The sequence below is a fragment of the Peromyscus maniculatus genome, chromosome 6 (assembly GCF_049852395.1).
Source record: "Peromyscus maniculatus bairdii isolate BWxNUB_F1_BW_parent chromosome 6, HU_Pman_BW_mat_3.1, whole genome shotgun sequence".
NCBI lineage: Eukaryota > Metazoa > Chordata > Mammalia > Rodentia > Cricetidae > Peromyscus > Peromyscus maniculatus.
The window spans coordinates 38657899-38676090 of NC_134857.1; the positions used below are offsets into that span (position 1 = coordinate 38657899).

General features: G+C 33.3%; 1 protein-coding gene across 8 annotated transcripts in view; it reads right to left on the bottom strand.

Annotated features, from left to right (window-relative positions):
• Nbea (neurobeachin) overlaps positions 1–18192 on the bottom strand; it is a 545747-nt gene that overhangs the window by 420855 nt on the left and 106700 nt on the right. For 7 of the 8 annotated variants that reach the window (XM_076574103.1, XM_076574106.1, XM_076574104.1 and 4 more), the window contains exon 11: positions 1774–1882. In XM_076574103.1, the coding sequence (XP_076430218.1) occupies positions 1774–1882 (109 nt within the window). Of the gene's footprint in view, positions 1–1773; positions 1883–4040; positions 4147–18192 lie in introns of all 8 variants that reach the window. The other variant, XM_076574109.1, reaches the window with a different exon arrangement.

The window sequence follows — 18192 nt, forward strand, 5'->3', positions numbered from 1 at the left end:
GAAAAATCAGAAGCAATAATTTGGTAAATGAAATTTGTGCAGATCACTCACTGGACATCCTAGTGAGTACTGAAATGGAGAAAAACTTCAGAATAATTAGTATCTATAGGATAATGAAAGCAACCAAATGGATGAGCTCAATTGAACGAGTTATAGGAGAAAAGGTTTTCAAGAATAAGACCAGCAGGTAAAAGGTAGTCTTCAGAAGGAAATAGAGAAACTGACACAAAACTGAAGAACGACATTGCTGGAATGTAATGTTGCAGCTGGTATCAAAGTAAAGAAAATCTAAATAACCAAGCAACAAAACAAGGTCAGTGGAGCCAAGGTTTCAGCAATATGAATGCCAGTATGGTGATTATCTGAAAACCTTACAGGAACAAGAGTGTATTTGCGAGTAAATGGAAGTTTTCTATTTAGAAATTAATGAATATGGTTTGCAAAGTAAGAAACAAATTAGAACTTCATACGTGCAAACAAAAAATATTTAAAAAAATCAATATTATTATGACAAATTTTTATGAAAAAATTTTAAAATGATAAACAATTCAATTGGGTTTTGGAAAAAAACTATAAAATCTATTCTACTGCAATAGATTATATTTTAAATTATAATTATTAAATGCACTGTCCATGAGATCAGTAATAAGAGGTGTCCATTATTTAACTTCTAGTCAACGCACCAGAAGTCTCAGATAGTACAATAAAGCAACAGGAAAAACAGAAATAGTTATCAGAAAAGAAATTAAGTCATCAGTTTTGGATGATAATACTTCCACAAACAAAATCTTAAGGCATCTACAAAGGCCTATAATTAATGAGGGAGTAGCAATAGCAGTACAAATGGTATGAACTAATCAATAATTCTATTTCTATGTTCATGACAAGCCAAAAAATAAAAAAACGGTTAAGACATGAAATAACATGTTTGATGAAAAATAAATCCATCAAAAATCAGGTAAATTTTATATGCACAAAAACAGAAGACATTGTAAATAATTAAAACTGCTTGTTTTATGTAAACTGATGAGTTAATGTATATAAAAACACAAAGGCAAAAGGAGCGAGGTGATCTTAAAGAGCAAATAATAAAGAGAGATGACTGCATTATCAACTATTGAAATGTACCAAGAAGCTAGATAAAAACTGTTCACTGCCTACAAAACAGAAAACAAAATCTTACTTTCATAATGTCCCTGTTTTACAGCAAAGATGAGATTGCAATGCAGCAGATCCATTATCTTTTCAAAAAAATGGATTAGTGCATGTACTCAAGAATAGTGTTGTATTCCAGTAAACCACTGTAGACAAAACAGTGTAAGTCAAGAATGCATTACATTCACCTAATATACCGGAATCTTAGCTTAGCAACATGCACACTTCAAATCTTGCCTTTTCCCCCTCACATTTATAGGTCACTGCAAGTTGTAGATCATGGTCATTCTCTATAGCACTTGCACAGGGAAAATCTTTTCAAACTGAGTTTTCTTGAGACAGAGTCTTAGTAACCCAGACTAATCTCAAACTTGTATTTCTCCTGCCTCAGACTCCCTAGGCTTGGGAGAGAATTTTTCTCCAGTTTCTACTTTTATTCACAATTTCTTAATTCGAAGTCAATGCTTACATTCAAAGCATAATATAAAATGATATTTAATTACCAAACAATATTATCACTAAAAGATCAAAAGGTAACTTAAGAAAATATGATTAGTGATTGTCAACTATACTAGTGACAAAAACTACATACAAAAGTCATCAATGTGTATTTCTTACCTTTTCAAGTAAGTAGCCAATGACTAAAAAGCCTTTTCCACCCAGCATCTGTTCTTGCATGGCTACTGAACTTTTAAGTAGTTCAACGAGGAATGCCAAAAGAGTAGCACTGTGTGTAAAGTACAGACAATTTCATTTTGTAGTCATTAAATATTTATTATAAACATAGTGCTCCATTTCAGTAATTTATTATGCCAAACAATAACAAACATTCAAATTAATTTCTATTTTGTTAAAATGCTGTATGACTTTTAATATACAAACATGTACATTTTCACAAGAGAAGATGTGGTTAGTTTTATCCTCAAAAAAAAAACAAACAAACAATAAACTAAAAAAATAACTGTATAATTTATTTCCCAGTTAAGCATAAAATGTATCAATACATATATAAAAACTAATTCATATATATAAACCTACTTTGAGTGAACCTTGCAAAAGAAACATATCACTATTCTATAATATATACACTATCATAATATTATATTTAAAAGAGGCTATAACAGTTTGAAATATGTACAGGAAATTGTTTGTGAAGAACATACCTGTTCTTAAACTTATTTTAGAACTATTGTTTATAAGCACTTATTTGATTTATAAAAATCAATCAGAGAAATTTCACATACCACTTATGTCCACACATGCCCTCAGGAAAGTTCATGAGAGCAAAGTATAGAAATGACTCATGTATTATAGAAGTGCAAAGCTGCTAAAATTAATTACACAGTGCACACAAACATATAAAATCAGATAAGAGTGGGTACCAGACAAGATAAGCACTTGATATATACACTGAATGAGTAAATGAGGAAACAAAAGGAAAGTGACTGCAAAGAATTAAGCTTTGATAATGTATTTCTTCATGAGTTAGAGTGTTCAGCACTGACACATGAATGAAAATATACAGCCTTCATTATATGTGCTTAACACAGTTAGAAGAAATTGCCATATACTAGACTTTACCAGGAACTGAAATACTATCTATCTGAAATGTTTTGTAATATGCCTCATATTGCCTATGTACAATAAACACAGCAGTATTCTTTCTTAAAAATATTTAAGAAAATTTGATAATGAGGAAAGCTCAACGATTATAAAAGAAATATATTTAACTGGACTTTAACTTACTTAGCTGTCCTGGTTTCAAAAGTATTGACAACACACTTCTCTAGTTATTTGGACTATCTATCTATCTATCTATCTATCTATCTATCTATCTATCTATCTATCTATCTATCTATCTATCTGTTAGACTAAAAAATGTTCTCATAACAAGAACCAACAGCAAAATGATCATTACCATTATTATAAAAAGTGACAATTGAACAAACTACTTGATATTCTGATAAACATACTACCCAGAAATAAAGTACTTCATCACAGGAAATTAAAACTTAATCATATTAGCTAGTTCTACATCCTTAAACCATACACACACAAAAATGAAAATGAATATTACCAAACAGTGATACTCTTTTTACTTTGTCTCTGAGTCAAAGGTAAGTATTTCTAAGGAAAACACAACTAGCAAAGACTCCCTTGGGATTCTGTAAAGAAGCTATTAAACAATCTAGTTGATTTCAAATGAATTGGGTCAATAGTCAAGTCCATTTCACAAACAACCACTTAAATCTACTATTACGTATAACATTTCTGGTTTAAATGTTTGAAAATAAAGCTGCTGCATAGATATTCCACAATTTTCAAACCTATTCATGGAATTTCACCTACACATGAGTTAGGAAAGTGGGTTCCTAAGCATCAGAACTGTCAAAAGAGAAGACTCAAGTCTGCCTTGCAATGGTCCCTATGATACATCAAGGAAAAGCTGGAACTATTCTTTGAGAAAGTCACACACACATGCACATAAAATTACAAAGATGCCGTGGACTTTTACAAATCTTTTATATCACAAAATTATTCATTTGCAGTCATGTAATGTGTGAACTCAGGCCTCTAAGTACAGTGCCACTCCTGTGCAGAAGCAGAAGGACACATTTGTTATAATTCAAAATTGTGAACACAAGATCATGCTGTCCATAAAACACTGATTCCACTTTGGTATTATCCATGACAACAGAAAACTCAAATGCATTTACTAACCAAAGCATTTGTAATTTATACCTAAGAGCAAATGCAATAATCGTATCGCATCTTTTCAAAAAAAAAATCTTAAAAATAAGGTATTTCTGACAAAGTGGACTTAATAGCAAATAGATGGCCATCTTTGAAGATGTACAATTTCAAACGTAATTTAACAAACTTACCAGTAACTAAAATGCATCGGATTGCTGCAGGGCTCACAATAAACTTGCAAAATTCTGTGTACTGCCATACAAAATTTCTCTCCATTCTTGCCTATTTCCAACTCCCCTAGATACAAAGGCAAATATAAAGGATACTTCAGCCCATTCCTATATCTACTGTATTCCACTTCCTGTCTAGAACACATCACTTCATGTGTCAGGGTCTAAACATATACACTAAGCCAAAAGAAAGGCAAGCAGCTCTGTCAGCCAAAACTAAGAAAACATAAAACATGGCTGTCAAATACAGCTTCAGCCAGCCAGAGACAGACTGTCAGAGGGTTCCTGGGCAGATTGGAGGGTATTAATTATTATGCAGTAATAGAAAACTGCTAACCTTTCCAATTAAAAGTACTATAATGTATTATTTTCTAAGTAACAATTCTACTTTAGGAATGGTTGGGGATTTTAAATCCTGTCTCCTTTGAAGTGCAATGACACTAATAATCTACTATGGGGAATTTTCTCCTGAAAACTTAATTACCATCTTCCAATTCTTAATAAGCGTTGATTAAGTTAGCAAATAATATTCATGTATCATTATTTGTGAGAGCTAAACATCAGAGGGTGAAGAGGTAGCATGATACCAACAACTCGGGATATTTGTTGTCAAGGCCTGCTCACCATCTCAGTAGAGAATCATATAACAGTTGTGAACAACATATGAGAATATTTAGTCACTATATTTAATATAAATAATTTTAAATGAAAATTTATATACTATATTTTCATTCCATTAAAATGTATGTGAATATAGATTGACTTATTTTTGTTGCTTTTTCCACTTAGTGTTTCAAAATAACTAATGGAGACTATTCATTGGTAGAATCAAGAAAGTTTTAATATCTTTGGGTACTTTTAGTATTCAGATACACAAGATATTGCAAAGATATGCCTCCTTTGTAAATGAAGTTAGAAGGAATGAACATATAATCTATGAACATTTCTAAAGCCATCTCATATAAAAATTGAATCTGAATACTTGATTTTTATATTAAAACAAACAAGCTATCATATCTCATTTGGCTTTCAAAATAAACATCTTTTTATTAAAAAGAATGTAATGAACCTATGCAAAACTTAAAGATTTTTGCTGAGACCCAATACCTCTTCTCCTTAAAAATGGTGAATTTAATATCTTAAAAACCCTATAGGCGAAATGAGTGTCAAATTAAATTCAAAAGTAGATTAAGATATCATTAAAATCTTTTGAAAATAATATCATTTTTCATCTCTTTAAGTAGCCTAATGTTAAAATACACTAAAATCTTTCAAAGATTATTAAAATCATATAAAATACCTACTACACCATAGATTCTGTGCTATTTTGTCACCCCCAAGACAAGATGATCATTCTGTGTCGGGTGCAAAGAAAGGACAAGGCTGATCCAAAAAAATTTGTGAGACCCTGTCACAAACTTTTAACAGGTGGAGGGGCTGGGTAGGGGGGGAGGTGATCCAGGGATATAGGTAAGTGGAGAAAAGCTTACCTAGCATGCGTAAGGCAATAAATCTAATTCCCAGTACTTAAACAAGTTTTTTTTTTAATAAAAGAATCATTATCTCAGAAGAGTTAACCTCCTTTACAGTTCAGAAAGGCCTAAACCAAGTTCCTAACTGCAACAGCAGTTTTTGAACAAGGTGCTCCTAAGGACATCACTTGCGAGTTCTGCAAGGAAACACTGGCACAGGCAAAGCTGCCTTATTCAGTGGGCACAGAAGCTTCACAGCAAAGGCAACTGCTTCCATACAGCAACTGCACCGCTGGCAGAAGAAAGGACAGACAGAAGTATGGGTGGTAGCACAGGGTACCTTCTGGGTATTTTTTGCAAGAAATCTTTGCTCGTTAATTTCAATGTTTTCATTTAGGTGATTTAAACATGAAAATACTTGAGATTTGCAGAGATGTTCTAAAACTCAAGTTTTTATATTTTCCTCTGTTATAGGTTGTGACTTTATATTTCAACATCCTACATCTGACAGATACAAAAAAAAAAAAAAAAAAAAACTTCAACGCCTAAAATTTTACTATTTAGATGTACCAATGAAAGAAACAAAAATGTTAAATGTATACATTGCCTGAAGAGATGGCTCATCAGTGAAGAGCACTGGTTGCTCTTGCAGAGGACCAAGGTTTGGTTCCCAGCACCCATATGGTAGCTTATTTGTATCTCCAGTTCCAGGGGATCTGGTGCTCTCTTCTGGCCTCCACGGGCACCCACAAATTAAAATGTCCTTGTGCTCACCCTTCTGCTTTGGACTCACACCACCTCAATACCTGTAACGTAGCAAGAATGCTTCTCTGTCACTACAGCTCTGACTTTTTAAGAAAGTCATGTAAGTGGAGTAAGTACGTGATCTTCCAAGGTTCCATTCTAGATTTCCATATATTGCCCAAATTTGAGATTCATTACAGTAAATACATATTTCAGAGTATTTTTAATTTTTAAATATTTCATGGTAGAAAATGATGAGTCATTTTGGACAACCATTCATCTCAAGAGAGCACTAAGGTTACAGCAAGGCAGTGTGAATAAGGCTACTATAAAAATAAATAAGGATGCTTGCATATGAGCAGTTTCCATTCTTTTCTCATAAATAATACCAAGGAGTAGAAAGCTAAAATACACATGATGTGGCTGACTTAATATAAAACTGCCAAACTATATTCCAAAGATGCTGTACCCTTTGGTAATCCTACTAATATTGGTGTTCTGCTCTGTGGCACATCACTGCCAGCATCGGCAGCACAGGTGTTTTTGTTGTTGTTTCATTTTTTGTTTTTCTTTTATTCCCCTGGCCATTCTACTAGGTGTATAATGCTATTTAACAGTGATAACCCCCCATCAGCAATGTTGAAAACCTTCTTGAGCTATTGTGACACATTCATTTTAATAACGTGTCTACTTAGGTGGGATTTCTTTGACAATATTTTAATTGGATTATTTTTTATACTTGAGTGTGGTGATATATTGTGTACCCTAATATAGTTTGCCTGGGGATCAGAGGACAGAGCCAGCCACTAGATTAGACATAGAAGTCAGGCAGTGTGGCACACACCTTTAATCCTATCACTTGAGATCTCATGCCTTTGCTTGGGAAGCACACACATCTTTAATCCTAGGAAGTAATATGGCAGGGCAGAAAAGGTATATAAGGCATGAGGAAACAGGAACTCACTCTCTTTAGGCTGAGGATTTTGTAGAGGTAAGAGCTAGTGGCTGGCTGTTCTGCTTCTCCTGATATCTGGCTCTGGATTTTTTATTAAAAGAACATCTAAGATTCGAACAACACTTGAGGGCTAACAGTGCTTTGTATATAACTGAAAGAAGCCTTCTTCAAATAAGAAATGGGTTATTATTTCAATCTGTAGCATGTTTTTTCATAGCATTTTTGTTTGAGAATTCCATCCATGTATATAATGTGTTTTGATCAAGTTCTTCCCCCCCCTCCACTTCCCCTGAAATTTCATGTGCTCTTTTTCTGAAGTCTAGCAAGTCCACTTAGTGCTAACAGTATGTGCCTAGGTGTGGAACCATCTACTGAAGCGTGGATATCTCTTGAGGTGAAAAACACCTCCAAAAAAGATAACCCATTCCTTGTACCATGGTTTTTATTTGATAGTTACGGTGTCTGGAAGAGGCACTGTCCCTTCATTATAGGGTAACACCATTTAAACTTTTAAAAAATATATTATGCATCTTAGGAAGCTTTACAAAAGCAAAAAGTAAAGCTTTTTCAAACTGGTACTGCCACTATGGAAATCGACTGGGAGCTTGCTCAAAAAGCTAGTACCAGACGTACTATATTGTCCATCTATACCACTGTGGTGGTTTCAATGAGAATGGCCCCCATAGGCTCATATATTAGACTGCTTAGTCATCAGAGAGTGGTACTGTCTGAGAGGGATTAGGAGGTGTGGCTTGTTGTGGATGAAGTGTATCACTAGGTGTATGTTTAAAATGCTCAAGTCAGGCACAGTGTCAGTCTCTTCCTGCTGCCTGCAGATCAGGATCTAGAACTCTCAGCTACTTCTCCAGTACCATATGTGCCTGCATGCTGCCATGCTCCCTATCATGATGATAATGGACTAAATCTCTGAAACTGTGAGCAAGCCCCAAGGAAATGCTTTCTCATAATTGCCGTAGTCATAATGTCTCTTCACAGCAATAGTACAGTGACTAAAAAACCACCTTAGGCATATAATCAAAGGACACTATATACAACTACAGACATACTAGTTCACCTATGTTTACTACTGTTCACAATAGCTAGGAAATAGAAATAGTCTATATGTCCATCAACTAATGAATGGATAATGAAAGTGGAGTGCATTTACTTAAATACTGAATTTCTTTTATTAGCAATTTGAAGTTTTCAGCACTCAGAACCTATACATATCTTACACAATTTATGCTTAAACACTTAATTTTTTACATATTCTTTTAAAAGTCTGTGCGTGCGTGCGTGCGTGCGTGCGTGCCTGCCTGCCTGCCTGCCTGCCTTTCTCAGTGTGTGTATAGGCCTGTGTATGCAGGTACATGCAGAGACCAGAGGCACTAGCTCCCTTCAGCTGGAGGATGTTAACCATCTGATGCAGGAACCAATCTCCTAAGTTCTCAGGTTCTCTGCAAGAACAGTATGCCCTCCTAAACACTAAACTATCTAAGCCTCTGAAACCACCCTTGAAAGTATTTTTTTAATTAGGTGTCATACAGCACATTGTAAGATACAGAGAAACATAGTTTAATTTTGTTTGAGAATATTTAATCCTACACTTGCAAAAGAGTGTAAAACTACTCAACTAAATCTGCAATTTCATGTGTGTCAATTCCTTGAGAATTTGTATAAAGAAATTCATGCCATCTTTGAAAACTGATCATTGTCATTTTCTGTTTACAATCTCTGTAACTCATCTTAGTTTTCTTGTCTTGTTGCCCCTGATATAGATCAAGTCCATATATACAGCACAGAAGAGGCTTTAAAAACTGCATAGGCTCACAGTAAAGAATACTCCCCTTTCTAGGATCTCACTGACACTTTCACTTCCCTTATTTGAAAAAAAAAAACTGAGACTTTTTCTTCTCCTTCTTTTATATTTTTCTCTAACTCTTCCTATATCCAAAGCTACCAGTAGGAAAACCGAGACAATAAAAAATTAAAATTAAAAAAAAAAAGGAAAGCTCAGAGATGATTTATTTCAATGGCCAAAGGAAAGGATGCCCCTCCCTCAGGTTTGGCTGTGATAGGTTAGGCTTCATTAGTGCATCTGCTTTCGTTGAGATGAGACTGACTGCTAGAAATGAGGACACAAAAGGGCAGGATGAAGAAAGGAAAAGGAACAATAACTTCTCTACTAGAAATAAAGGGTTTCTCTTAGAGATGTAGTCATTCTCACTCATATTCTCTGGTTTCTCTAAAAACACCACCCCCATACCTTCTTCCTCAATCCTAGGTTTCTAGTTTATATAGTTCATCCCTGAGTATACAGAAGTCACAAACTATAGTGAGCACGACACTACCTTAAAGGTACTATGAAGTCTGCACCATTTACTCACTCTACCTACTACTCTGTACTTTTAAGAGCTCTCAAATAGTCAATAAATTTTGCCAAATAAAAGATTTTCTTCTCATACTGAGAGACAGAAACAAATAGAATATGCTCATTACAGGAATGTTTATTTCTTACTAATTTAATTGACTCTTCAAACTAAGATGGTCCAATGTAATTCACTATCATGTGATTTTTGTATGCTAATGGGAAAGACTTGTGATAAATACTACATTACCAGTTAATCAAGTTTATATAGTGTCACAGTGTCAATTGTCTTCAGATCCTTTCCTAACGTTGAGCTGCCATTCTGATCAAGAACTATAGCAATTCACAAGATAAGAAACTAGTAGACCAGAGATGACACTAGTTATCATCATTCCCATGTTAGCTTCCTTCTCCTTATATAAACAGACTATATTTCCCAGCTCCATTATAGTTAGCCATGTGTCTAAATCAACAAAATGAGAGCAGAAGTCTCTAGTGGGATCAAAGGTAAAGAGTTCATGTGTAATTCTCTAATCTCATTCTTATAATAAAATAAATACTGGCTCCTCTGAGATATGAGAGTGAGATTTAAAAGCAAATCCCTAAGTGACTGTATCTGTCCGTGTTAATAATATGTCTTTCTCGAGGAAAGCCACCAAAGTTCATGTATAATTTGACACTGCATTTTTTTATCCTAACACAAGCAGACCTGAAGAAAACCAAAACACTATACACTACTATGTACTTCAAAATTTTGTCCCACTAGTCTCTCCTTACTTAATTCTAATTTTTCTTTATCTTCACATTATATATTCTAGTATACTTGGGTCAGAAAGCTACAGCAACAGCAAACTTGTCTCAGTTCTTACAATACTTTGCAAAAGCTCTTCATGATACTTAGAGACCAAACACTTTAACAAACATACACAGTGACTTGTGGAGGACAGAAAACTAGATTATTTTATTAATATTTAAATTATGTGAATGCTGACTCATGAGAACAATATTCAATTATTATTGTTTTCGCACACAATTCCAAAACAGCTTTTTTTTTTTTTTGGCTTCTGTAATTTCACTCAGTAGGTATAGATACAAATTATGAAGTGTAACCTAAGACCAATCCTAAAATTCCTTTTAATACCCAGCCAATATAAAATGATTTTCCTCTATGGATTTACATCATCCTTACTCAATGTTCCCTACCAACCAGTTACTCCAGCTGTGGGCAAACAAAAACCTGACCACTTGACTAAAACAGAAAAGGCAACACCAACATCCCACTTCAAAAATCTTCACGCTATTTTTTTTTTTTTACTAGATTAATGTCTGTAAGAGACACTGGCTAGAGGTGGTTCTTATATGAGTCATCTGTTCTTACATGAAGCAATAGAAAGTTTCATTTTGAGAAATCTGCTCGAGTCATGGATTTGAGGCTGTCAGTAAGTACAAATACCCTTGCTTCTCATGAATGTCTAGATTTTGGCTGTAATATTGATGGATGCCATGACTCCTTTTAGGGATCCAAAGTCATTCACAACTTTACAAAATCCAGGAAACAAAAAATTGCTACTTTTATTGAAATAAAAATCTTACTGCATGTTACTGATGTTATGTTAATAAATTTACATAACTTACAGCTTCTCCCTCCTTTAATTGTTAAGGATATTTACTGTAGACCACAAGCCATGAAGGCATTAACTATAGATCAAACTTTGGCCTAGGTATTAATAGTTCCTCTTTCCAAATATTGTTTACATAAAAGGAATAACTGTACATATTAATGGGGTAACGTTATCTTTCTGTATGTCTATAACTGTGTGATGTTTCAATGATTTTAAGATATCTGCATCCTCATACATCACTTATGCTAAAGACATTCACTTATGGTAAAGACATTCATAGTCCCTTACCTAGAGTCACAGTCCCATGCACATGACATCAGAGCTACTCATTCCCATCGTTAAACTGTAATTTGGAACCTACTGATTTTGTCCCACTGGTCTTTTCTAGATTTAAGTTCTAAACTTTCCTTATGTGAAACCACCAACTGTAGTAGAAATATTTTAATAAATGCATATGTTTTAGATGTTCCTACAAACAAGATTTACCTCAAGAATTCCACAAACTGCTCTGAGTTAATATTTTTTAAATCCCATTTATTGTATAGAAAATTTGGCACAAGAAAAGAAAATGTAATAGAGAATATTGAATATTCCAGAATTTTTCTTGAATCCCTCAGGCACATTGTCTTTTTTGCTGCATTTATCAGATATGCAACTGAGGAAGGCATGTAAAGAATAAACAAAAAAATCTCATTCATTTTCTTGGAAACCGATAGATATTCACAATTAATTTCTTTCCATGAATAACTGTTCAAAAACATAAATATGTTTTCAAGATGCTTTGAGTCTCTCCATCCACAAAAGCTGTCAATAAAAATCTTCAATACTCAGATTCAAAGTAACACTGCCCATTAATAAAGGTGAATTGTAAAGGAAGTATCTAGAGTGAAATAAATTTAATGTTTTCATCAAGCTATCATAGAAAATCTCAAAATGGAATTCAGAAACCGATAAATGTCAAGGATTTATACAGAAATTAGAGTCTAAAATACAGATGTTCTAAACATATGTGAGATAGAAAAAGTACCAGGATAATAAACTTCTGTTATTATTTGAATAATTATTGAGGGCTAAGCACATACTTTCTTCTGTGTCCTTGGCAGAAATCTATCTGCAAGTCTGTTTTTGTTTTTTGCTTTTAAATCATAAATTAATGATGTCAAGACAGCCCTTTATAAGGACTCGTTTATAAATTCAACATCCAAGTTCCTCTTAGACTTAGGGGAAATGCTGTATGTGTCCAATTCACAGCCACATGAGAATATATGGTAGAATAACCAAGCAGTTCATGGCACTATGTATGTCTGCACATGACCCTTGTGCAAGATGCTCATTTCATAGGAACTGATCCGTACAAACTTCTTTCCCTTGGGTTTCTGACCACTAGTCTACTAGAAATCCTTGAATTCTCATATTTAATTCAACCGTGCCTGAACTGTATTAAAGTAGTAACTAGTAAACCTGGCTTTCAGAGTTACAAAAGTTCCATGTCAAATCTGCAACTGCTCTGAGCCAACTGTAACTTCAAAGAAGACAGCATCCCCAAATCTTTCCAGCAAGATTCTCTTCCATCTTTGCCTTATTGTGATCTTGCCTTTAAGTTTCACACTGAGTTATCATGTAATAAGAGATGAGACTTAAAAGCAGAGATTTTGCTAGTAACTTGTCCAAAAAGAAATTAATCTCTCTGCCAAAAGGAAAGTATGACCACCATGAAAGCCTCTAAATGATACCCCAACAAAGTAATATCAAAGCAATTCTACAAAGGCCTTCCGTGTTCTGTTAGGCTACTAAAGGAGAGATTCTCAATGATGTTACCTAAAATAACTTATACAACAAATGAACCACAAAGAAAAAAAAATATTAACACATTTGAATTTGGAAATAACAAGTATTGTTTAACATTTTTATAGTATCTACCCCTAAACTTTCAAAAAATATTTGAAATTGTCTTTTCTGCATCAAGTAATCAACAGAAAAAGAAGAAATTTGTTGTTCAGAAAATTGTACTGTACAGACAGACATGCCTATCAAGAGATTAAGAGTTTGCTCAAACACAATGAAGATTTATAGTACCAGAGAAGGATAAGTATAACTGATGCTCTACAAAATCTAAAATTCTAGTCACATTCAGATTCTGAATCTGAAGAAAAACTGAAAAGCAAACAATATTAAATGAAAAATGAGAAATGTATGAGGCCACCAAATCTATGACTTTAGGGAACATTTTAGAACAGGTTAATAATGATCCAGTCTTCTGTCTAGATAAATAAAACAAAAATGGCCACCTGCCATCTATTATTTCCATGAGCTGTACCTAAGTAGTTTAACTTCAAAAATGGTTTCCTTAGCCGGGCGGTGGTGGCGCATGCCTTTAATCCCAGCACTCGGGAGGCAGAGCCAGGCGGATCTCTGTGAGTTGGAGGCCAGCCTGGGTTACCAAGTGAGTTCCAGGAAAGGTGTAAAGCTACACAGAGAAACCCTGTCTCGAAACCGCCCCCCCCCCAAAAAATGGTTTCCTTACAATTCACTGTTGCTGTTTGGTTTTTTTGTTTTGTTTTTTATAGTGGCTAACAAGGAAATGTGACTGTTAAGTGAAGTAACATGTTCTTCCATAAAAGTATTAAAAAAAATCAAGGAAATAAGATTGAATGAATTACTTTAGTAAATATTTAATAAAGTATTTAAATAAAATTGAAAATAAAAGCACTAATTATATTTTATATCGACAACATCAACCTCCACTAGGAGAAACCATCTTACAAAAACATTGGTTTTACTTCTTTGGCTTAGCATACACAATCACATTATGTTTTGGCTAGTTGGATTAAAAGCACATAATAAAAGGTAACAATCTATGTATAGCAGTACATTTTCTTGAATTAAAAATCAAAAACATTTGATGTCACTTTTTTGAATAGAGCAAAATAAGTTTACTATAGCTAAACAATGAAGCATCTAAGTTTAATGTATGACAAACGAGCTCATTAGGACTGATTATTGCTAAGAGGACATATAAGTCAACTTGATCACAGGAATAACTTTGGTAAGTCAAGACAGAATGATTTAAGACAGAAAGAAAAGAATTATTTAACTTTACTAAACTAACTAACATGTCGCAATTTTCACCTTGTAAGAGGACCTTTGAAATACATGATCACTGATACAAATGTTCTGTGAAATTCTCTATGAGTGGTGTCTTACATTCCATCATTCTAGGATAAAACCTACAGGTATAATTAAAAGTAAAAAAACTAATTTGTCTAGGAAATACTTACAGACCTACATGACTTCATTTAAACTATTACTTGAAATTAATTTTTAATTTATGAAATATCATAGTCTAGAAGCATTCATAAGATTCTACATGTGGCTCTGAACTCAGGCCTTCTTAGTCAGAACCTTTACATCCACCCTCACTAAGCTTGTATGATCCTGTGATTATTCATGTTCACTCTTTCTCATCATCAGTAGAATACAGTTAGCTCACATAACATGAGGATAATGTTTAAAATATTGTATTGGGCTATAGTTTACAAATGATAGTAGCTTATTTTATGTTTTACAGAAATAAGATATTGCTGGCACGAACAATCACATTTGGTTATTTATTTTTGAACAGTCTTTAGTAAACTAACAGTGAAAGTGTCTTTCAGATGGAACAGACACAATACAAGAGTAAATACTCAAGGAATATCATATACAACTTCTATCAACTCATGACCAATCCTACGATCGGAAATCAGAGTACAGAAGAGAGTTGAAACCAAAAGAAACTTTATCTTTGCTCCACAGAATTTCTGCTGAGAACTTCCAATACACTTTTGCCTCATGGGAAAAAATCAACTTAATCATTGGTTCAAAAAACATTTACACTGTCACACAATAAAGAAAGAATGCTTGTTTTGTGTGCATCGCCTAAAGTTTTTAACTGCTTGTTCTTATTTCAAAATGTCTAATTTTACCTGAACCAAAGAAGGGGTCAAAGATATTTGGATGTTTTGTTGTTCACAGCGATGTTCAAGGTAGTTAATAATTATAAGGAGCATATAGTTTCACCAACATAAGACACTGGCCTAATTTACTTACTGAACTACAAATTCCTGAACAACTACTACATGTATTGCCACAAGCTATTTGACTCTGCTCAGTATTATTCATCCACGAGTCAATTACAGTTTTGCACACTGATGAAGGTTACACCTATGTATTTTCTTTAAAGGCAATCAAGACAACTACTCCTAGAGATTAAGTACTACAGTAGAAGACAAGTCCAAAAACCATCTTAGAATGTTCAGGCTTCTGAATCTGGTGTTGATTTCTATACTGTTATCATAACAGCCAAAATACAAAGTTCAAAGTCCTGGTCCTATTTCAGTAATTAAGTAGATATCTAACGTAAGTAAGATCATTAGTAGAAAGGAAGTCACATGTAAAGTAATATGAGCTTTTGCTATATTACCTTAAGAAGAATGGTGATACACAGTATTGAAAATACAAAATCAAAGCATATGATGAAACCTTATAGAATTATCTAGCTCACTCAACCTAATAACAAACCCAGAGGGTTTGTAGATCTACCTGCATATCTTATTCTGCATAACTGAAGTCCCTATTATTCAAAGGCTATATTACTACAAACTGTGGTGTGAAAGAGTTAATAATGTACTGTAAATTGCACTAATAATATTAAGCTCAAGATCTGAATCCTAAACTAAGTGACCAGAAAGTTCAGGAATTGAGTGATAACATAATAATGCAACATTCAGGATAAAATAAAGATAGAACAATCATCCTGCACAAGTAAGTCACGCATCCGACTCCAGAAAACAAGTTTACCCTCAGTGAGTTTAATTTTGCGTCCTCCTACACCGAACCAAAACTGAGGCTATGAAAACAGTAAAAAGTTTTATAAAAAGGCACTGCTTAATGCATGGAAAATAAAATGCTTCAGAATGAAACACAGAAACTAGAGCAAAACGTTATTATAGCTTAGCTCAATTTCTCTTGAAAGACACTGAAAAATGAGATTTTGCATATTTAATATACAAACAAACAGTTTTTAAAAGTATACTGAACTTTCATTGGAAAATTAAAGCATTTTAGAGTGATTCTTGTTTATTTGAAACAAGTTAATACTGGCTAACCTAAAATGATAATCCTACTTTAAGGTACCATTCATCTTTATGAATTGATGAGCATAAAGCAAGAAATTCTATAAACCTTTATGTAGCTAAAAATCTGTATTCATCAAGTGAGAAAGAAATCATCTGTAACAAGTTGCTTTTAGCATTTTATGAATAAATGGCTCTCTTGCTGACACACACTGTATTATATGCTGGTCCCTATGAAGAGTAAACATTAAAAGACTGTACAACTGACAACAAATGTTTATAAACAGCATGCCTCAGATATCAAAGACTATGAAACGCTTAATGAAATAATAATTGGAAAGATCAAGGGAGCACACAATGGAATCCCACAGTGTCTTAGATGTGGATGTGTACTCTTATTAAAGAGGATTAGAATTTTTTTCCTATGACATGTTTTCTATCATCTATAAACTAAGGACAAAATGTACATCATTAAATAAATTGGAATTAGTATTTATGAGGGGGACCTGAGATGTATAGTAAAAACAAAGTAAAAAATCAGAATGTTTAATTCTCCCCTTTTACCACCTTGATTAAATAAACACAACTTAAATATTAAGTTAAATATAAGCACTGAAATGAGTTTTGAACTCAAGCATAAAAGACTTCCACATATGTTGGTGAAAAGGCCCAAATAACCATTAGAAGTGTTACTAACACTAATATTTTATAATAGCTGTCCATAAAGAAATATATTATTGTAGTAATTTTAGTTATAACACTCCAAATTACCTTCTTTCTAAATCTTCACTGGAAAATATTTTTCAAGTTAAAAATTTATGAATTCCAAGTAATTCCTAAGGACTGTTTAATTGCAAGGCATTTTCTCCACAGCATTAGTTTAAAATGTAGGTCATAATGCATCACACTCCCCTTAGGTATAAACAGCAAAACATTTTGTATTTAAATTCAGGATCATATTGCATGGTTTGTTTGTTTTTGTCTCTGTTTTCACTAAATTGATCTACTGCAGGATCAAAATAAGCAAAGACTCACTGTAAAGTAATAGCCCAAAAGGACACAAGCTCAGGTTTCATTGTCCCATCAAAGCTTTGACTTTCAAAACTCCAACCTTTATATTACATTGAAATAAAGGATAGCCTATAGACAGGCACTGAATGTTATTAATGAGAATAAGATTTATATTTCAATATGTTTCTTACAAAACGACATTCTTAATACAGGAAGGAACAATACCACTATCAATACTAACACAGAAATCTTCAAAGCCAACTCAGCTAATTTGAGAAAACCATGCCGTATATTTTACTGGCTATTAAACTTTTCCCAAAATTTCATTTACTAGTTTGCCATTAATTCAAAATGCAATAACCCACTAAAAATATGTACATGCTAGTGAAGTATTTTTTTTTATTTTGGACTGAAAAAATGTTTGTCTATGTAACTCACTCTTAAAATCCAAAGCAAAGTGGCCATATAGTGCTGAAATTTATCCTCAACCTTAGAAAATACATAAATCAGAACTTGATAAACAAGGTATTTTTAATAAAATAAGGGAAGTTATGAGAAGTAAGCATGAATTCAACTTCATTAAAAAGACATTTCAATTTTACCTGAACATGAACAAACTGCCATCTTTGTGTGTTCCTCAAAAATGTATATTTAACAGAGAGCTTATGTTAACACTGTTCTAATTTTAGATCATGGTATAGGATTATAAAATGAGTAAGTTTTTAAGCTATAAACTGTATAACTTATTGAACTTAGTAGTTTGATATAATCTGACAAGACTATGAGCATTTTCACAGATAAGTTTGGAGCTAACTAAGTCTTTTCCT